Source organism: Hipposideros armiger, unplaced genomic scaffold (genome assembly GCF_001890085.2).
Source record: "Hipposideros armiger isolate ML-2016 unplaced genomic scaffold, ASM189008v1 scaffold_33, whole genome shotgun sequence".
Classification (NCBI taxonomy): domain Eukaryota; kingdom Metazoa; phylum Chordata; class Mammalia; order Chiroptera; family Hipposideridae; genus Hipposideros; species Hipposideros armiger.
This window is the reverse complement of record NW_017731383.1, coordinates 4,225,428-4,248,303: the sequence shown is the minus strand read 5'-3', so window position 1 is coordinate 4,248,303 and position 22,876 is coordinate 4,225,428. Positions and strand designations below refer to the sequence as shown.

At 41.3% G+C, this 22,876-nt stretch overlaps 1 protein-coding gene across 2 annotated transcripts in view; it reads right to left on the bottom strand.

The window, feature by feature from the left end:
- LMTK2 (lemur tyrosine kinase 2) overlaps positions 1-22,876 on the bottom strand; it is a 73,279-nt gene that overhangs the window by 22,970 nt on the left and 27,433 nt on the right. For both annotated transcript variants that reach the window (XM_019637542.1, XM_019637543.1), the window contains exons 5-7: positions 20,773-20,891; positions 19,190-19,277; positions 8,036-8,169 (exon numbers count right to left, since the gene is read on the bottom strand). In XM_019637542.1, coding sequence (XP_019493087.1) covers positions 8,036-8,169; positions 19,190-19,277; positions 20,773-20,891 — 341 coding nt within the window. The remainder of the gene's footprint in view (positions 1-8,035; positions 8,170-19,189; positions 19,278-20,772; positions 20,892-22,876) is intronic.

The window sequence follows — 22,876 nt, the reverse complement described above, 5'->3', positions numbered from 1 at the left end:
GTGGCTCAAACAGGTACAAACGGAGGCTTAAAGCTAGAGGATGCTGATTCAGCGCAAAGAGGTGACTTGGAGTTCTGACCGCTGTCGCCCCGGCTTATTGGGTCAGCCCCTGCTAGCTGAGCGGAAATACCTTTACCCCATGCCTGCTGCCCATCAGGCACCCGCCAAGTGTTGGGCACACACAGAATACTTCCACTGGGAAATTCTGGGTGACCCTGAGGACAATGTCTCTGGCAGGAGGAATGTGGCACAGCCCACCAGTGATGGCCCGGGTTCGGGGGCCAGGGATACAATGGGAGTGGTGCCTGCAGCTCTGTGTTTCCCCCTAGGCTGGGCAGGAGCCGATCCTGAGTTGGACAGGCAGGCCTACACGGTCTCCACTCCTAGCTCTGGCTTCCCTTCCCACTGGGCACAACTGGAAGCCTGGACAGAACCCGTCAGGAAGCGGTTTCCAGGGGCCGGGCAGCAGAAAGCCTGGGTTCTGATCCTGGACCTTGATGTGCGTGAGACTCACGGAGGGCGCTCGGAGACGCGGCAGGCCCGGGGTGGGCCGCATCGCCTGCGACAACCCTCAGAATCCAGGCCTCAGCCGGAAGACCACATCAGATCAGGATCAAAGACGGCCAGCATGTGTCCTGTGGGCCACTTTAGCAAGTGGCAAACAAGCTGGTTTAAAACACAACGAGCACTTTCTACGGACCCCAGAACATTAATCTTCCCAGGGGCCTGAGGCCATCTAGAAAAATGGGACATTTAATGCTCTACATACAACAAGTGATTTTAAACCGAGGGTTGCAAACCCCAAACGCGGTGCCATTTGAAGTCACTCACCTTCATCTGCCCCTTGGTTGGCTCACGCTCAGCCTGCAGCGAGCATGCTTCTCGTCCCTGACAACACAGCACAGACAGCCCACAAGCCTGGAGCTTGTCCTAATCCTCTCCTGCACACATACGTACATTTTGCATAAACGGGTTATATAAATGCTAGGGTTTTTTCTGACTCTTTCTGAAATGCAGCCTTTTAACACTTATCAACAAAGTGGCAGGTATATTCTTTCTATATTTTTCCCCATACTTACATGCATAGTACAAACAAGGGGATTAAGGAGCACCTGCTTTTCAAAAATGCCATATTATGCTTACATCTGCATCCTTATTTGTTATGCACATGGAAATGCCTCTGAGTCAATTAGTACAGTAGTTCTTTATAATAGTTGTATAATATTCCACAGGGCAGATGTACTTAAATTTATTCTAGCTCTCCCTGACAAACATAAACCTTCTCTCTCTTTTGTTTATTACCACCACTTTATACAATGCTGCAATGGATATTTTTAATATGTATTAGATATTTTTAATAAAGTCTAGTGCTTCTAGTTCCTATGGGATTGAGTCTAGGAATGGGGTTGAAGGAATGAACATTTTTAATTACATAGTTATTGCCCAACAGCTTTTCAAAAATTTATAATTTATATGCAATATATGACAAAAACTCCCCTACTAACAACAGATTTAGGAATTCCTTTCATTTTTGAGTTTCAGTTGCTTTAATTTGCATGTCTCTATCTACTTCTGAATCTGGCCATCTCTTCACATTTCTCAGCCTGTTGATAGCTTTGGCTATTTTTCTACTGGGGTCATCGTTTCCTTGTCAATTTGTAAGAGCTCTGTGTATTATACATGTTGGTACTTCAGCTGCTATCTGCGCTGCAGATATAACTTCACAACTCTGTTGTCTATTGAGTTTGTTTATGGTACGTGTTGCTATGTGAAGTATTTAATTTTTATATAATAGTCAACCATATTCACCCTTTATTTTATAATTCCTGGGTTTCTTATCCTAATTAATAAGGCCTCACCAATCACTGGGTTACACATACAGTCTTCTGGAATTGTGACAATAATACATTTAACTCTTTTATTTTTATATATAGTGTTATGCCGAGTTCAATTCCATTCCAAAACAAGTAACTAACTGTGCCAGCATTTAATAAAGCTGCATCATTTTCCCACAGATTTGAAATATCACTTTTGTCAGATATTAACTTTCTCTATGTACTGTGTACTACTAATCTGTTTCTCTGCCAAAATCATATTGATTTTTATTACAGTGGCTTATTGTGTATTCTGATACCTGGTAAAGCAGTTTCCCTTACTGCCCCAACAATTCACTTCTCCCCCGTATTTCAGGGGCTCCTCTGGACATTTCATTTATTCTTCTATATGGAGCTAAAGATAATTTACTCCCCCACAAAAAAAAATCCTGAGGATTCTAACTGAAATTGTATTATTTATATATTGAGTTAACTGACATTTTTGTGTTGTCTTCCCATCATAAAACACAGTACATCTTTCCATTTGTTCACATATTATTGTATGTCCTTCAGTAAGATTTCATATATTTATAGTATGTCCTTCAAAGGGTTTCATATATTTATATAGTCCTGTGCCTTTCTCACATACTTTATTTCCAAATAACACGTAATTGTGGCATTGTTGAGAACAGAATGGTTTTTTTCATCTTCACTTCTAGGTTCTTGTACCCAGCACAGGGAAAAACCACTTTATCGCAAGCCACATAAATGCTCTTACTAATTTTATTTTTTTTAAAGAAACTAGTATTTTGGTTGTTCTTGATATACAACATCATATCACCAGTAAAGAAGGGTGTTTTCTTCTTTTCCGATGATTGCTGAGTGTAGCTTAGTGGCTAGGAGTGTGGGCTCTGGAGCCCACTGGTCTGGCTTTGAACCCCAGCTCTGCCACTTTCCAGCTGTGTGACGCTGAGCAGGTTAGTCCATTTCTCTGTGCCTGCATTTCCCCCTCTGCCACATGGAGGGGAAGGAGAGTGTCTCTCTCTTAGAGCTGGTGCCAAGACGAAATAAGTTAATATCCATAAAGCACTTAGGGACAGTGGGCACACAGAAAGCATTCAATAAATTTTAACAAGTATTTTTAACCTGATAACTTAAAAATAAATCTAGTCTGTGTTTTCATTCACTAGTACACCAAGGAAATGTTGAAAAATAATCAAAATTGTGGGCATCTGTTTGGTTTCTCATTTTAATTGAATGGCTGTATTATTTTGTCACTTAGAATGACAGTTATTGAATTTTGGTAAATAGTCCTTACTAACAGATTTAAATGTGGAATGGCTGCTGAATTATACTGAATGACATTTCAGCAATGTACTAACAATTCCTCTTTTATTTTGTTGCAATGTAATAAATTATGCAGATATATTTTTTTATATAAACCTACCCTTATACTCCTAGAAGTCATACTTGTTTTTCTCACATATTGCTGGGTGAAATTTGCTAATATTCATTAATGACAATCTATAATTTTCTTTTTTATGCCATCTTTTGCTGTTAAAGTTATGGTGGATTCATAAAATGAGTTACAGAAAACTCAGTCTTCCTTATGGTCTGGAATAGTTTAAATCCATTGGTGTCATCTGTTCTTTAAAGGTCAGGCAGGAGTCAACCATGAAGCCCTCTGGACCTGGTGACTTTTTCAGTGAAAGCTTTTTAATCACTTTTCCAGTTTAGTTACCTGATCCATTCAAGTCTTCCATTTCTTCCTGGATTGACGCTACATTTAAATTGCTTCCTCTCCCTGCTGCCTGTCCCCACTTCTATGTGAAATACATCTGGGAGATACGAAGGTAAAGAAGACCCTGTCTCCGACAGATGTTCCACGTAGAAGGGGAAACAGAAAACACCGCGGACAGCCACCCTCTGTAGTTCCTATTTGGTTCTCTTGTCAGCGGTGTCCTCTTCCCTAAGCGTCCTACACTGTGCCGCACAGGTGACTAAGCACACACCCATGCGTGTGCAGAGCTCTAGTTCTGTCACTCCTCCGCCTACAGAATAAACTCAAAGACTCATCCTGGCACTCAGGGCCCCTATCATTTGGCTTCAGGCTACCTCTCTATGCTGATCTTCCACGATTTCCCTTCGTGCATCTTTAGCAATTAAACTCGATTACTTGTATTTCCCGAAACCCCTTTTCCCCTCTCTCCCACCACTTACATATTCTTGCTACTCCCTTCTCTAGCAATTTCCTAATCTCCATTCTCCAACTGATGCCTGTTTTCAAGAACAACTAAAATGCTACCTCCTTGATTCCCCCTGGACAAAAGTCACTTCTCTTCCAGTAGGAAAGACCACAGGTGGTGTATGGCAGACGGCGGCACTCGCCACCATACAGAGAGGGAGAAAGCGAGGCTCCAGAGTCAAGTGGCCTGGGTTCAGGCTGCTCGAGTCAGGGGCTAAGACACAAACCACTCATCACTCTGACCATCAGTATCCTCCTCTAGAAAACGGGGTCAGTAATGGCACCTGCCTCATGGCTCTTTAGGTTGTCCTGAGGACAAAAGAGCTACTCACAGAATGTTTTGCAAAAGCTTGGGACACAGTGATCACTCTGCCTGGGGTGAACACATGCTGTGACTCTCCTGCTCAAGGGAGAGCTGCGGGTTCTGCTTGGATTTTAAATACATTTCTGTATCCCTTAGCTCATGTAGCACGGAGCTTTAGAGACCGCAGAAGATCAATGAAAATGTAATCAACGAAGTGTACACTGTCTATAACTTACTATTAAAACAACTCCAAAACAAAGCAAGTAAACTAAAAACTCTAAAAGTAAGAGAAGGCCTCATTCATCACAATTATCATTTTTCCTGCTTCTCCTTCCTTCCTGACTTATACCGAGCTAGACACTATAATAGGAGCTTTAAGATTGCACTGAATCTATACATTAATCCCAAGAATTCAGCTCTAGTATCAAGACTTTAATAGGGAAGAACATGAGGCCAGACCAGGCGAGTAACTGCGCCTACACCTGCCCATTCCTTCATTTCCATACACTGGCTGAGTGAGTGCTTGTGGACTTTTACACCAAACCTGATTCCAAAGTCTGTTTAAGAAAAATCCTTGGGTTTTATCACGAAAGCAAAAGGATGCTAGAGCTGTACCATCTTTTTTTCACTTAATAACACTATGTGCCAGGTGCTATCTGTGGCTTTTATTTAAAATGATCAATCAAAAGAATTAAAGCAATCATATTTATTGCCATACATAAAATGTATTCCTTAAACACAAACCTTTAAAATAGAAAACAACATCAGAAGGCATTTTAAAAAATATAAACTAAAGATTTTTACATGCACACAAATGAATGAAAACCCCTAATAATTCACTGACTGAAAGAAACACACTCAAGCTACAGGTGCCCACAAGCCAATTCGTAAGTAGACTTTCTAAGCTCTACCAACGTGGACACTCGTAGTACAATATAGGAGAAAAATAAAGGAAAATGGCACCTAACACCAGTGTTTATCGTGCTCCTATAACACTGGATACCCACACTCAGGGCTGAGTAACTTACTAACCTCAGTGTTTTTCAGCAGAAAGCAACGCTAACTTTGAAACTGGGAAAATCCTAAAGCGACTCTTGGGTGCAGATAGTCAGCTGGGAGCTCCCCAAGGCCACGGTCACACAGGTCTCCTGCACCATGATCCAAGGAGAACCCAGGCAGCCCGCTGGAACCCCTCTGCACTTAGCTCACTTAGCTCATTGCTGTGACCTGGTGGCATCTCAATGGAGCTGCTCAGGAAGACTGACAGGCAGGGGACAGGAAGTCCCTGGCTCTCGGCGAGCATGGCAAGAGTGGGGAGCACAGCACACTGGTAGCTTCTGCTGTTTACGTGGCCTTCACAATCATATGTTCGACTTCAGAAATGCAGGCTACCTCAGAACCAGGCATAAGTCTCTTCTTCGACAATAAGTAAAAATAACATTGAATTGGGGGTGCTTTACTCGATCAGTTTCCAATCGTAGCTAACAGCTTTCAGTTGGACATATGGGCTGCTCTATTTTCAACCAACACAAAAAGTCTGGCTTTGAGTCAGCCAATAAATATTCCAGATTCCAACTTTAAAATGTGCTATACAGTATGCTACCAACAAAAAAATAAGGTATAAAATTCTGCCCCAAATGGAAATTTTACATGAAAAATGGTTACTTTTTAAAACAAAATGAGACAGTTGTCAATGGTTTCAAAAATTTTCTTTACCTTGAGTGTTTGTACCTGAATAAAATCTAAACCATGTGATTTAATTTATCTTTATTTGTTCTCAAGTTCACAAGAGTCTAAATAAAGTGAAACTTTAACCTGAAGAAACTCACAGGAAAATAACATTTCCTCTGACATCTTTGCCAATTTTTAAAATACAATAGTCAAAATGTACTTGGGCTTTAAACACAATTTCTAGCTTTTTGATAACTTCATGTTGCTGATTCTGGTATGATATTCTTTGTCAAGCTCCATTTTCCCAAATCTAAAACTTCCTAAACCAAGTATTAGGTAATAATCATCATAAAAATGAAATATAAGATTGATCCATTATAAAACACATAGATCTTTATATGCTGAAGTTTCACGTAAGGGATTCTACCTTGGGCCTGAAGAAACCTATAATCTTTTGGGTTTTTAAAAAGCACTTTTTCAGAATGATCTGCTCACTGTGCAAGTCAATCAAGACACAGACATGTAAGGAAAACGGTACCAGTGCCCTTTCTTCCCCGCTCTGAGTAATGCTGAGGATGACGGGCATTTTCCATGTCTGTTCACACACACATACACACACACGCCCCTCTACAAACACAACCAAGTGTTTTCTTATTTTTAAAAAAATGGAGTCATTCTAGAAATACATTCCTGCACAATCTTTTTAAAAAATACAATACTTCACAGACATTCCTTCAAGTCAATACACACCGGTGCTCCTTTTCAGGTCTTTGGATCGCTAAGAGTTAAATGATTTAATTAAACTCAACTAAAGAGACAATGCCTATTTCCTGGAAGACTTGAGAAATAATTTTAGACATCTTTTAAACATAAATCCGAGCTCAAAAGGCTAGAGGAGAGGGCCAGCCGAGTGGCTCGTTGGTTAAGAGTTGGCTTGGGACACCAGCTCTGAGCAGCAGGACCCCGGTTCGGATCCCACATATGAGGGCCAGTGACACTGCCCTCTACAGCTAAGATGCTGAACAACAGCTCGACCTGGAGCTGGGCTGCCGTGAGTCGCCAGCCAACGGCATAGGCTGTAGTGGGCTGCTGTGAGCTACCGTGAGCTACCGTGAGCTGCAGTCCAACGGCTGGCAAGCAACTGCCTCACCCGGGAAGAGCGCAATGATCACAATACCAACATGGGCTAGTGAAGCGACATCCTCCACAACTAGACTGAAGAACCAAAGGACAGCAACTTGTCTGTTCCCCTTCCCCGAATCCCCAATAAAATCTTAAAAAAAAAAAAAAGCTAGAGGAAAATAAGCAAAAATCTCCTTTTGGGTTCACAGAACCATCGTCTCAGGACTCAAAGCCCTTTGTTGTTTTAATTACAAAAATTACATCAATGGTCTGAACAAAATACAGTGTGCTCCAAAGAGCTGTGGCTATGCAGCAGGGCCAGGAAGGTTTGTACAGACACATGTTCACTGCCCGCTGTGCTGCTCACACAAACCCTGACCTCCTCCTCCAACCTGGCCACTGGCAGGCCTCTCATGGAGCGCCCGCTAGAAACCAATGCTATGGCCTTATCGGAAAAAAAGATGCTAGCCTATGAGGTCCTCTCCTCTCCCAGGAACATGACGCCGTGAGACCTAGCAATTAGAGGCTAAAGCTGACATGAAAAGGACAACGAGAGATGTCAAGGGGTAGACCGGGGCTGTTTACTCTCAACACTGTGCAACTACAACTTTTTACTATCTCTGAAGTTCTGAAAATAATTTCCAGACCTCAGGCTGTAGTAAGACATTCCGTTCGCTTGCACTGGTTTAAACGAGGTCCAACTCAACCCTTATTCTGACACGGGGAAGTACAGCTTCCACATTAATATGAACCACGCTGTCAACTCTCCAGCCTGTCCTCCCGAAGCTTTTTCTAGGCCCTTTCACAAACCGCACCCCCTCTTCTGGTACAATGCTGGCAGTGTGCAAGGCCCCTCCGCGGCCCTACTGACAGACCCACCTGTGCAGGAAGTGCAGCTTGTGCATGGCGGCCAGCCCCGCGGCGATCTCACACGCCATCCTCTGCAGCAGCATGGTCTGCGAGTCCCCGCGCAGGTGCTCTTGCTCCATGCGCAGGTAAGCTTTTAGGTCGCCCTGCAAAAAGGCCAGTTTGGGTTTCAAAAGTGGACCAGGTGAATACACTGGCAGCTAACTAAGCATGTGCCTTAACTGACATTAGTCACAAAGATTATTTATGCAAAACTACTTAGATTTGAGCTCAATAATCTCAGACTGAACAAGTTTCAAATTACAAAAAATAATTCCAACCAAATACTTCAAAGGTACAGAAAACACTCCTCATCATTTAGGGTCATTTGAACTAAATTAAACGTTTGTTTATTTTTGTTATATGAACACATGTGAAACAGTTAAAAAAAAAGTAATTTTGCAATGATGCACAATTTAAACTAAGTGCAGAAGTATAGAAACCTCCGGGCAACTAAGAGATGCCATGGCGAGTAAAGGAAATCGTGCCACGTGCACTAGCAGGAAGGATTCTCAGACACACATGGCCAGAGCACATCACATCAGGAGGGCTACAGCCACAGCACTCACCAACAACCGAGAGGCAGAGAACCAAAGGAAAGTGGGTGGAAAAGGAAGGCAAAGTGCGGTCAGCGCTGGCCCCAGCGGCCTCAGTGCTGGCCCCGGGGCCCTGTGCTGCCCAGGACTGCTGTGAGAAAGAGCACTCCAGTCCCTCCAGGAAAATTCACGGAGTTAACAAGCCTACTGAAAGGCAGGCAGGCAGGCAGGCAGGACGGGCAGGACGATGAACAGATGCACATCTAGACATCCAGTACACATACATTTACATGCAGGATCCCCAGGTACTCCTGCATGGCTCCCCTATGTGACCCTCTGTTTATTTCATGACTTTAATTCAGGGAGGCAGGGGGCAGTTACAGCAAATCTGTTATGGGTAATATACACTTTTAAGGAAATAAATCTTCCACATTCTCCTTACTTTATGATTAAATATTTATTGATGTGATTTAGTTCCAAATTAAAGCTTTATACAATCAGTTAATAAACTGCAGAAAGCAAGCCAATAGCTTTCCGTTTTCTTTATAGCTGAGTCAAGAAAAGGCTCTTGAGAAAGGAAGTTTTCCTTGACCAAGTAAAGAATTCATTTCTTATAACGGTTACCAAAGATAGCAGCTTTACCAAGTTCCTCCCAGAATAAAACTTCAGAACACAATATCCCTTTAGGAACATGTGCCCACATTTAACACTAAGTACATTCTAATGTTACTTCTGTGTCCACTCCAAGGATCTAAGTTTGTCTTCATTCCCAGTTCAGTGATCTTTACGTGAACGATAATGTTGGTGCTAATAATCTGTGCCATTTGAGCTTCTGAGCAGTGTGCCAAGCATCATGCTAGGAGTTTTTACACTTGTGGCCTCAAATAATTCTTACAATTAGAAACGTTTTCCAGATGTGGAACTGAGGCATGGGGAAGTTAAGGAATTTGCCCAGAGCCATGGAGCTAACCAATGGTGCGGTTGTACTTCTACTTTGCAGCTGACCAACTCGTCAAGAAAGTTCTACTTAGCAAGTGAATTAAATCGGTATGCAGACCACACTGATTTCGTTTATAAGAATGCATGTAAAATAACTTCAAGTTGATCCCATGGAGCGCAGAGTTCTGCCAAACCTAGTGCACTCTCAGCCAGGGAGGAGGCTGCTCCACTCAGGACCCACGTGTACATATGCTCACCCACATCTTCCTTCTTCCCAAACCTGCTGCTTCCTCCTTTTGTTCCCACTGCAACTGCAAGCTGCTCCAAGGAGAAACAGGCACCTTTCTTCCTCTTAAAAAATACATACCTCTCCCTACCTTCACCCAGGCTAAGCTCTATCCAGCATGAAAGGGTGGGAGTACAGACAGCTTTGGATGACAATTACATTAACCCAGAAAAATTCCAGCAAAAAACTCCAGGCCTACGGGCTATGGGATGATTTTTATAAGGTGGACCATGTGGAAACTAAATATAAAAATAAATAGCTTAACTTTATTTACATTACCAATGAAACGGCAACTTAAATTAATTTGTCTAACCCATTTCCCGCAATACCCATCTAAGGGAAAAATTACCCTTATACAAATATAGGATTATGCTACGCTGTCTCTGGCCAATTCTCAAAACAAACAGAAGCTGCTGGCAAACAGTGAACACTGCACAAATGACTGGTCACGAAGGCAGAGGAACGACAGAGTGGGTATCGTTACTTTTCAAGGTTATCTGAAGTATGCTCATCGAATCTAGGCAAATATATCTCCAACCTGGGGAGACGGGTTAACATCAACAATGACTGAGGGGTCTGAGCACTGTTTCTCACGAATGACACTTGTGAAGGGTTGTGTAGGATCCTGGGTTAGTGCTGTGTTCTAGAAACATCCTCAAAACTCTCCTGGTAGTGCCATTTAAAAGAACACTCAGCATAAAATCCTTAATTACAGTAAAAATGTACAGAATTAAGAAGGTTCTAAAAATTGATTCTTTCTATCCAAAACAGACCAATCTGTCTTTAGATATCTGGTTTATTTTATTTATGTTTTAACAGGGCTGAGTGACAGAGATTATTACTTTGGTCCACTACTTAAAAACACATACACAAGCACCGAGTGCCAAGTGGTGCGTTGGTTAAAAGTTGGCTTGGGACGTCAGCTCTGAGCAGCTGGGCCCCAGTTCAGATCCCACATGAGGGCCAGTGACGCTGCGCCCTCTACAGCTAAGATGGTTAACAACAGCTCGACCTAGAGCTGGGCTGCTGTGAGCCGCCAGTGACGGCGTAGGCTGCAATGGGGCTGGCCGGCAGCGGGCATGAGCTTTCGTGAGCTGTCACGAGCCACTGCAAGCAGCTGTCCAATGGCCGGTGAGCAACTGCCTCACCCAGGAAAAGCGCAATGATAATACCAACATGGGCCAGTGAAGCGATGTCCTCCACAACTAGACTGAAGAACAAAAGGACAGCAACTTGTCTGTTCCCCTCCCCAATTCCCCAATAAAATCTTAAACACACACACACACACACACACACACACACACTAAAAACAGCACTTTAGTCTGAAAAATAAAGTTTCCTTTATTAAAAATGTCTCAAATCCTCCCCAAAACTCTCCCAAAAAACTCAGAAAGATTTATAACACTAGGTGGCAGCAAAGTGCTATATTAAGAACTCAGATAACAGCACCAACTTGGAATGACTTCTTGAAATGAATCATTCAATGAATAACAGACCTTTAAAGAGGTTACTCACAAGTGTCCTCTGAAATTCCAACATAAACTGTCAAGAGGGCTTTATCCAGTTTTTTTCAGGACACCGAGAACAATGAATTAATTTCAATACAATGTGAAAACTCAACAAATAAACAGCTTTATAAATGAAAATGTAGTCACTTATATACTAAAGGATGATCTGGGGGGAATGAAAATTTACTTATATGTTAAAGGATGATGGGGGGAGTTATGATTCTTAAACAAAAGTTTGAATGAAAGGATGAATGAATGGCATGGACAGCCACATATCCAGCACCTGCATCGGAGGAACGATCAAACTCACAGCTGAAGCCCGTGAGGGCCCCATCCCGGTCCCACCGCCCTCCCACCCGAGGCCGTTTCTTAACTGCCACAGGTTCTGACTGCGTTTTTTTTTTCCTCACCACTTCTCAAGCTCCCACGAGTCTCTATCTGTACCTTACACATCGTCTTCTGTTATTATGAGTTAGTCACTCCTGCTTGTGCCTTCGTAAGCCTGGTCTCTTGGTGAGCCTACCCTTCTCCCTGCTCTAATGCTCAAATACCTCTCAGGAAATTCAGCAAAGAACCAAAAAAGCCTCCTTTGCCCCCACTCCTCTCCCACTACCACCCCATTTCCCTCCTCTCTTCCCAGATGAACTGAAAAGCCTGGTGTGTTCTGGCGGCCCACCTCCTGGCCTCGCACTCTCCCATTGTGGGGCGCTCTCTGATACCTCTGCCACATGCACGACCAATGGGCGGAGTCTCACCCGCACAACCCAGTGATGGGCCCCTCCGTTCCTTCACCAGTCTCCTGGCTTTCTTCCTACCTCACTGGCCACCCCTTTCTCGGTGCCCTTTACTGGGTCTTCCTCCTCTTACTCATCTGTAAGTGCTGGCACGCCCCAGGGCTCCATCCTTGGTCCTGTCCCTTGTCACTGTGACACCCATTCCTGGGTGATTCTACCCACGCTATGGCTTGAAAACCCATCGCTCAAATACATTTCTCTGGCCCAAACCCCTCCATCTCCTGAGCCCCAGGTTCATCTGTCCAATTGCTGACTTGACACCCTTCCCTGGATGCTCTAAGGGGTATCTCAATCCTCAGACATCCTGCATGAAACCACCAATCTGCTCCTTCTCAGGAAATGGCACCACCGCTTTCCCATGGATTAGACCCAAATCGAAGATGTCCTTCTTGAGTTTGCTCTGTCTCCAGACTCCAGCATTCAACCCATCACCAAGTCCTGTATCTATTTTCACACTACAATCAGAATGAGACTACCTTTCCCGATTCCACTGTGGTCACATGAGTCCCAGGCACCACCCTCTCTTGTGCGAATTTCCAGTGGCCCCTGCGCGGCCTTCCTGCTTCCACCGAGTCACCAGAGTGAGTCTTTTCACACATATATCAAGTCACAATACTCCACTGCTTAAAATCACCCCCAGGTCCTACCTAGCATTATATTTGCTTGTCTGTCATTCCCACTAAAAAGTAAGCTACACGAGAGAGCTGGGGCTCTGTCTAGTACTGTGTCCTCAGAACCTAGGCTAGCACGTGCTTGACAAACACAGTCGTCCCTTGGAATCTGGGTGTTCCCCATCTGTAGATTCTACCAATTATGGATAGAAAATAATTGAGAAAAAAAGTTACATTGCTGTTTACATGTGCTATGTAATTAGGCCCATGATGGCTGCATCTGCACTGAACATATACAGATTATTTTTCTTGTTATCAGTCCCTAAACCATACAATATAACAACTTTTGACATGCAGTTACATTGTATTAGGTATTATAAGTAATCTAGAGAGGATTTAAAGTATACAGGAGGATGTGCATGGGGTATGTGCAAATACTACACTATTTTATACAAGGGACTTGAGCATCTGTGGATTTTGGTATCTGCAGGGGTCCTGGAACCAATCCCCCGTGGGTACCCAGGAATGACTGCAATTACTTAATGAGTGGGAGAAAAAAGAATAAACATATTGAGAAATTCTAAAAGATGTCCCCCCAAATTAAAGTTGGGACAACCAGTGTCCAAAAAGCAGCCCCATCATATTTCAATTTGACAATCTAATAATAATGAAATTAGGAGAAAACATGTAGTTTCAAATTTTTAGTGGACTTTAAATTTATTACTTCATTACTTTGCACCTAAAAGCTAGCCAAAGATCATTAACCTGGGAAGACAATATTTTACTTTAAGTAAGTAACATCCAGCTGATTCTGTTTGAAAGTTTTACCTTTGTAACTAGGAAATGCAACAGGTTTTACTTCAAGAATGGGACGTCTGGATTATTCTTAAACTCATTCAGATCACAATCACGTGGATCTCAGAAAGCATTTCTCCAGAGACACAACATAGATCAGAGCTGTGCAACAGAAATGCATTGCAAGCCACATACGTAATTTTAAATTTTCTAGTAGCAATATCAAAATCACAAAGAGAACACTGTTTCCACCACGTGTTCACCCTCAGCACCAGCTCCAGGTTCGCATCTTGATGTCCCAGCAGTGGTGACCTGTGACATGAGGGAGAGCACAGCATCTGGGGGTGGGGGAGGCTACACAGAGCAAGTGGGAGCAGTGCCATGAAGTAACCAGCCTCAAGGCACCCAGGACGGGGTGCAGCAGGCGGCAGGGAAGGCAGGAAGGGCCTTGCTGCCAGCAGCTGGGATTGCCTGTTAGCAAACAGCCAGGGCCGTGGCCCAGGGGAGCAGCCAGGCCTGGGGAGGGAGAAAGGTTAAGACGGAGCAAAGTTTAACCTATGGCCTTCTATCACCGCAGCTTGCAGTCTGGTCTCCAGAGGGGTTAGTCTCTGGTTTTCACCCAATTGATCTCTCTCTGCACATGCCTACCTGTTTCTTCTAAGGTGGCACTCCACCCCCGCCCCCAGACTCGCGCCCACGCAGGATCTGCTGCACCCCCACTCCTCGCACCATCGAGCTCCCTGCCTGGCTCACGCTGTGCCTGCCATCCTTCTCTGCTAAAGAAAGTCGACCCACTCACTCTTCCACACTCTGATCAAACCCCACTTCCTCTGCGAAGCCTAGCCCAATGATTCTAGTTAGGATTTCGAGTTAGATTTCTTCTATACACACACTCAAACCTTTACTTAAGAATTAATGATGATCAATTAATTTAAGTGACTAAAAATGAATAAAAGTAACTATCATTTCCTGAGCACTTACTGTATGCCCAGCAATTTGCGTTCATCATCTTATTAATGGTCAGAGCAGTCTGTGGGGTAGGCAGTAGTAGCCCCACTTTACAGGAGTCTAAACTGAGGCTTGAGGGGGTTAGGTAACTTTCCAAGGTGACACACAGGAAGTGGCAGAATGAGTATCTGAAGTCAGCATGGTTCTACAGGTAGAAAAGGCGGGGATCGGGGTGACTCACCTGTGTGCTCCCCAGGGCACCACACAAGACGAGGAGGGTGACTCACCTGTGTGCTCCCCAGGGTACTGCACAAGATTGGGGTGACTCACCTCTGCATTCCCCAGAGCACCACAAAGGACTGGGGTGACTCACTTGTGCATTCCCCAGGGCACTGTGCAGTTCTTTGTAATTAATGAGTGCTTGATATGTGTTTGATAAATGAGTGATTCTCACCCCCCAAAACAATCTCCTTGCCCCCATAGTCACGTGAGAGCACTGTATGCCTCCTGTGGCAACAAGTTAATACAGCACCTGCAGGAATAGCTCCTTTCACAAACATTACACCATCAGGATTACAAATCGGGGGCTGCAGTCCAGCTACCAAACTCACTCAAGACTTTCCATCTTCTTTCATAAAAATTCGAAGATAAAGTGCTTTTCAAAAACAGACTGGTAATTCCATCTTACAAGGAATTATTTAAGTAAGTGCAAAAATATTCTCTCCTTTCTACTTAAAAGATGTTATCGCTGAGCATGATCACTGCCTGGTGACGACTGAAAAGACTAATGTTCATTCAATAGCTCTTGACCTACTAAGAACATGTGAAGATAGTGGCTCCTTTCACTGGGGCTGCAGCTGCTATTCCCAGGCGGGGGCTATTACCCTCTGTCCCCTGGAGCCCCACCAGCAGGCGGCTTTGCCTTGGATGACGCCCCTCTGCTCTGGCAGGCCCTCTCTGGCTCACTGGGCTGACCCCAGTCCACTGTTCTGACATGTGGTCTCTGCACATACTGAGCCTAGAAACCCAGACTTCAGGCCAGTGACCCCGTCCAGGCCCTAGTCCTTGCTGCTCAACAGCCTGTTGCCTCTGAAGTTTACTAGGGCCCAGAGGTGATGAGCACGAAACTGCCCAAGGAGACAGATGTAACCTCTCGCTATTGGGCATGGTGGCGGGATCCCTGGATTAAAGGCCTTTCCTTTGACATGAGACTGGCCATTTCAAGCACTGACTGACAGATTTCCCAAGGAAAATGGGATTTCTAGCCTCCTCCTAATATAGTAGCACCTGGTACAGCAACTTACATAATTAAGTAATAATCAATGTTTTTTAAATTGTGGTTAAAAAATGAGTAGCAAAATTATCATCTGAACAATTTCTAACTGTACAGTCAAGGGGCATTAAGCACATTCACACTGCTGTGCAAACATCACCACCATCCGTCCAGCAAGACTCTTCATCTTCCCCAAATGAAACTCTGTCCCCATTAGACACCAACTCCTCACTCCCCACCGCCCAGCCCTTGGCACCCACCCTTCCACTTTCTGTCTCTATGAGTTTGACTACTTTAGATACCTCATATAAGTGCAATCACACAGTATTTGTCTTTTGGCTTATTTCACTTAGCATAACAGACTAATATCCCACTGTGTGGATATACCCGTTTTATTTATTCATCCACTGATGGACACGAGGGTTGCTTCTACCTCTTGGCTATTGTGAATAATGCTGCTATGAACATGGGAAATATCTCTTCAAGATCTTGCTTTCAATTATGTTGGATATATGTACCTAGAAGTGAAATTGCTCCATCATATGGTAATACTAAATTAATTTTTGAGGAGCAATTACTGTTTTTTAAATTTTTTTGTTGATCTATGAACCACTGGGAGGTACACTTGAACTAAAAATAACTATTAGCTCTGCACTGCCAATGAAAGCTTTCGGTGGGGACGAGGGCTCTTTCCAGATGTTGAACTTTTAGGAATAAACATAAAATATGAGGAGAGTCACATAAAATATGTGTTTCAAGAAGTCACATTTGTTAATTCTGGAGGGTTGTATGTATAATCTTCATGCCAAAATATGGAAGCCAGTACAAATTTAGGTAAGTTAATATGTTTTGAATACTTAGTCTAAGTACTTGGAGAACATGCATTTAAATCTGAGATCTAAAAGGACTGGGGGAAAACTTTATAAAAAGAATGTTGAGTTAATAAAAAATATGTATTTATGTATTTAATATATTTACACAAAAATGTCTGTGCAATAACAAAGATACAAAGAACACTAGAAACTTGTCAATACGGGGTCATTTATGACCATTGTTAAAGGAGTTAACTGTATTTTGCAATGTTTTAGTGTTTCTTTACAAAGCAGGTTAAACTACGACTCCCAGAAAGAATAGGCAGCTTCATTAAAAAATAAACTAGAACAGTACTAAAACTAAACCCATCACCTGAGCCCACTGGGAAGAAAACATAAAGCCGGGACTACAGGGACTTTCACCATTCCCGCAGAAACAACATTGTCTAATCAACTTTCAGGAATGGACAAAGAGGGTGAGGATTAGGAAAATGCCAAAATATAGGCGGTAGTTTCATAAGCCACCTCGATTAGCCTGGAAACGTATGCTTCAAGTAGATGCTGGTTCCTGCTGACTTCTGTTATAGTCACTTTGAAGAATGTTCTAACTGTTACCTGTAATCAATATCAGGAGCTTAGGGACCCAAAAAAGGTGCCATTAAATGTCTCAGGAAGGAAGGAACTCAGACAAGCAGACTTGTCTCATTGCATAAAAACACACCTTTGTGGTCTTTTTTTTCCTCAAATGCTGTGTCACTGGTCACATAGAGCTGGACTAAAAGGAGTTATTTTTATATTTTAGTAACTGAGGACCATAAATATCATAACTCTGATAATACTGAAATAATCAAAACAAAATATAATATGTAAAAAAACTATCAGAAACACCAGTGAGAACTCCTTCCTCTTAGCTCTCATGCCTCTATTAAACAATTTTTCAGGCCACATGGCAATTATCATATGTCTGCTCCCTCCAAGTAGGAAACCTAGAGGACAATGACCACATTTTCTCTCTGTATCCCACGAGTGCACCATGCTGCCTTTCTATAGCAAGTGTTCAATAAATAAGTGCCCTCCATGATGGAAGGAAATGTGGGGATGGTACAGAAAAGTAGGTTTAATTCCAGTTTTCCTTACACAGACAGAGAGCTCTGTGAGGTCCCAGCTGCTTTAGAGGAAGATTAAAATATTAATTTTAGGCTTTGTTAAATGTGCATGGTGTAACTTCTAGTGTAACTCTACACAAAATTAAGACAGTACCTAAAATCCAAATTAGTGGATGGAAAAAATGAAACAAGGGAAAAAAATCAAGAATTCAAAAAAAGGCTACAGAAAATGTAATACAGAAATTTGAAACAGGTAGGAAAAATAATACAAAATAGGTACACAGAACTCCAAATCTCAACACAGATACAATAAATGTAAATGGACTAAATGTTCCATGTTAAAGTGACCAAGACTGACAGATTAATAAATTTTTAACAATAAGCTATTTACAAGAGATACAAACCAGAGAAAAGCACTGATAGAAATAAACCAGGCAAATTCTAACTGAAAGAAAGCTGGTGTAACTATGTTAATATTAATAAAAACTGACTTTATCTTAGTAATGCTTTTAATCTTAATGAGAGTCCCTTCATAATGATCAATAGGTCAAATTACAGGAAGTGAAATCAGCCCTAAATTTGTATCCCTGACACAACAGGATATCAAAACTATGATATAATCCAATGAAAGCTAATACAGTTTATTAGTAATTTGTCTTTGAAATTAACTACTTCTGCCAATGAGAGTAATATTCAAATCATATTTAGGAAATAAAACAAAAATTCACACTGTTTACTGCTCTCTTTCAATTTTACCAGCTGAAAATATTCCCTGAAGTAACTGGGGATTTATTTTGGCATACTCCCACTTCTCTGTGCAGTCAAGGAAGTACAATTTTCTGAAAACTGAGACAATGCAAAGAAATCAATCAAAACCTAAATTTTAAAAAAATACGTTTACGGGAAATTTTCACATAAAAATTATCATAAAAACTGCACAAAGAACAATCTTTCCAACTATAATATAAATCTCAGTAAGTAATACTATCATGCAAAGAAATGAAGCTATCAATTTTAGGTTAAGAAAATAAATCATCTAATTATTTAAAAATATACGTGTTACATACATTCACTATTTTTAAAAACTGACAGGTCATGGGTACTCTGTAGGTGAGATTCTTGAGCTCCCTCACTGGGGAAAAGAGTTTTAAAATGCCTAGCTGAAGTTAAGACCTCAAGGTCTCAGGAAGGGCAAACCTCGATCCAAGCTCTGGCTCTGCCACACACTTGATGTATGACATTTTCTTAATCTCCGTGAGCCTTATTTTAACATACATAAAGTATGGACAAATATGACTGAAACGCGGTAATGCATGCAAATAGCTTAGACAGGGATGGAGTGTAAAACACCTACGTGTCAGCTAATACTGTTATCAAAGGTAATGAATTCATATTTCATAAAGTTTTTGAAATGGGGAACAGAAGTGAAAGCAGTCCCCCCGCCAGCATTTCTATCTGTCAAAAACACTTGGATATAACCTTTTGAATGCTTGACCTTGAATTTTTACTAAACACTTACCAAGTCACAGAATTCAAACACCAGAAGATATGGAATAGCTTCTACACATTGTCCAACACACTGAAGAATGTTTGGGTGCTGAAGAATACTGGTAAAAATAAAAGTCATAGTATTATTCATCGGGGAGTATGCTAGTAAAATTGTTCAAACAATAATCCAATTTTAACATTCATAATGATTTAAACATGATACGCTGAAAAGAGCACATTAAGAATATACTTAACAGATATAATCTAAGTTACCTAATGATTAAATAATTCAAAGCCAATCAGGCAACATCTTCACAAATTAAATTAGAACTCCTAATATAAAAATCTTTAATTTTAGTAATTTAAATTCATAAATATCATTTTGAAATAGCATTTTAAAAAGGTAGACTATATATACAAATTCAATAAGCTTTTCAATCCATATATTAAATAACTCAACTTCTACTCAGGCTATCTAGCTTTTATACTATTTCCATAAGTTTCCATAGTATATGCAAACTCTTTTGGGAAAACATTTTACCCAAAAGAAAAGTTAAAAAAAAATATGCCAAAATAGTTTTGTTTTTTTTCAAGTTTATATTTTCAAGCAATTATGAATTACCAGTAAGTTGCAAAGACAGTACCGAGAGGTCCCATGTTCCCTTCACCCAGTTTCCCCATTGGTTACATCTGACACAATTACAGTACAATACCCAAACCAGAAAACTGACAGTCGGATACAGAGCGCAGATATTTCTGCATCCAGTTATCACACGTGTAGATGTGCACAACCCCACCTCAACAGAAATACAGACCTGCTCCATGACCACACAGCTCTCCTCCACGCTAGCCCTTCATAGTTCCAGCAACCTCCCTGCCCACCCCCATCATCCCTAAGCTCTGGCAACCACTAATCTGTTTTCCATTTCTATCATGTTCTCGTTAAATAAGGCTCTGAATCTTATTTATATTGTGCATTTTATGAGCAAAAATTTCAAAGTTTTGTTGTTGTTTAAAAAATATTTTGGTTTATTCAAAGGCAAACTTGTTTGGCGGATAAGATATTCTTAGGACTAACAATGTTGAAATTTTAAGTGACGTATTTAAAATATTGCTCTTTGGATTAAGTTTTGCAGCCTGTCCATGCAGAGATAGGGAGAGTAATTTCCTAAATGAGTTGATTTTTATTATTATCCATGACAGGTGCATAAAATGTGCAATGAAATGAGGACCAGCAGATGCCTCCAATGACATCAAAGTCGGTTTCCCCTTGAGGTCCCCTGTATCTTGCTGACATATCTCAATATTTCATTCTCCCTAGGGTCACAAAACCAATTCGTTGCCAAGAACCTTGACAATCTCGTTCTACTTAACTTTTGGGATTACAATGCCATCATGTTCCTGACCAGGAACTCTCATGTTCTGCAGCTTCCCTTTGATTTTTTTCTTTTATTGAAGTGTAATTGGGATACATAATATCATATTAGTTCAGGTGTACAATATAGTGATTCGACATTTATACACCTTACGATGTAATTCCAAAGTAGTTTTAAACACCTGACTCTCAAAAGATCACAGAGTACATTTACACAACACATATTAAGGTTTACTTACTAGTAAGGTTCTCCATTTTTCAAAAAAGTATCTTGTTCCTTTGGGCTTGCACTTGCTTTTAACTCCTTCACTATTACTCTCGCTACACTAGAGCCCGTGTAAATCTCGCCAAGGAGGACCTAAAAACCAAGGAACACTTTTTCATTTCACTTTCATCAAAATGGTAAAGAAGTATGTGTCATTTATCAGAAATGGAATACAGGAAAATAAATTAAGCAATAAGCAGATGGCCTTCTATTATTTTAAATACTACCTCACAAAAAGCTTGGAAAAGTAAAATATTTCTTTCAGTTTTAAACCATCCATCAGATATTTACAACATTCATATATTTACGTGTATTTCTTTTCTATTTACTTAAAAATGTATTATACTTTCATGGAAATGACCAATGGCATTACAGAAGAGTAATTTATAAGTTCAGTTCAAACATAACTCAAATGTTTCTCAAAAACACTTCAGCTGAGTTTTGTTATTTTGTCTCCTTCACATCTGAGATAGTAAACCGACAAATAGCCAGTATACAAACCAACCATCATTGCATCATAATGTTAAAAATTCCTGGCATTTCAATTATTCTGGGCCTTTATCTTGTACTAAACTTCAGCCAAAATACAGAGGAAAAAAATGTTCCACTGAACTAAACAGAACACAAAATGAGAATGAAAATAAGAACAAGCTACAATTGATATATTAAGTATAATATGGAACAGTGTAAAAGCATTCCAAAATACAATATTTAAGATAAAGTAAACATTTTATTTAATTTGAGAATGACCAAAACTAAAGACTTCCTTTTAAAATAGTTTTTTAATCTTTTTATAAAATAGGTTAATTTTAATACCCTAGAAATAAAGAGTAAAACTTGAACAGAATTTACTGTGTTTATTTGGAATATAAGGGCAGAAAAATGAACAGAACAAGAAATTCTGATAATTAACTAAGTCTCACTCTTTGTTTCAAATAACCAGCTTGTGCAAATGGAGTATGCCTAACACTTATAAGATAGCAATTTCAAGAAAGGGGGCAAATAATAGCAGACTACTGCAATAACCTGGCTCACTGTTCTTCTCTCGCCTCCACCACTGTTACCATTCTTGGTGTTCAGTACCTGCAGGACAATTCATTCAACAGCTTGACCTCTTAAGTTCTTTGACCTCACTTCCAATAGCCTTCCTACAATCCTATCTCAGCAAACACTCCCATGGGTCTAGACTTAGCTAGTAATTATATTATGTCCCAAACCTTGAATTTTAACTTCTTCTCTACCAGTCCTTTGATTTCAGGCTTACTTACTTCAAGAGTCAAATCCAACAAGTACACAGCTTGCCCTCCAAATCCATTAATGATACCACTTTTCTACCATCTTGCCTCTACCACAGGTCCTCACCCCCCTCTCTGACAGCTTACACCCCATGGTCCTTCACTATCATCACCCCCTTGCCCCTCTCGCTGAGGTGTATCAGCTTAGTCAAACCCCAGGGCTGCTGAAATTCAAGTAGCTGCCTACAATAAAAAAACACCAAAAGTCGGCAAAAACATGCAATCATGATGATCAGTCTCATTTTAAACTCGTGAGGGTCCTCAGCTTTGCCCATCTCTCCCACATTTCCCTACTGATATGCTTTCCCAGAGGGTTCTTTCACCTCTCCTTCTGTTCAAACTTCCAATACATTTTCTTACTCCTCCCTTTCAAAGTGGCCTCCTATTCACTGAGTACAATAATCAGAAGTTAACTTCCTCATTTTAACACTAAATCCACCCGCAACTGTATCCACACCCTCTGCTTTTGCTCCCTTTTCAAGAGAGAAACTGTGTCTGCTCCCAAGGCCAAGTCCTACAAGTGGGCGAGGGATTCCTCCTACAATCACTCCCCTCTCTCCTGCAGTATCAGTTTCTCCCCCTCTAATATAAACATGCTAAAATAGGTGCACACGTTATAAAAAAAAAAAGCAAATAAAAAACCTTCCCTTGGCCCTCAGATGGTCCCAAACAGCTCCTACTCCATTCCAACCAATGTTCCTGCCTTCCCTTGACCCTCGGCAACATAGCTGCCAGAGCGATCCTTCCAAAAGGTAATAAGCCGTGGGGCCAGCCGAGTGGCGC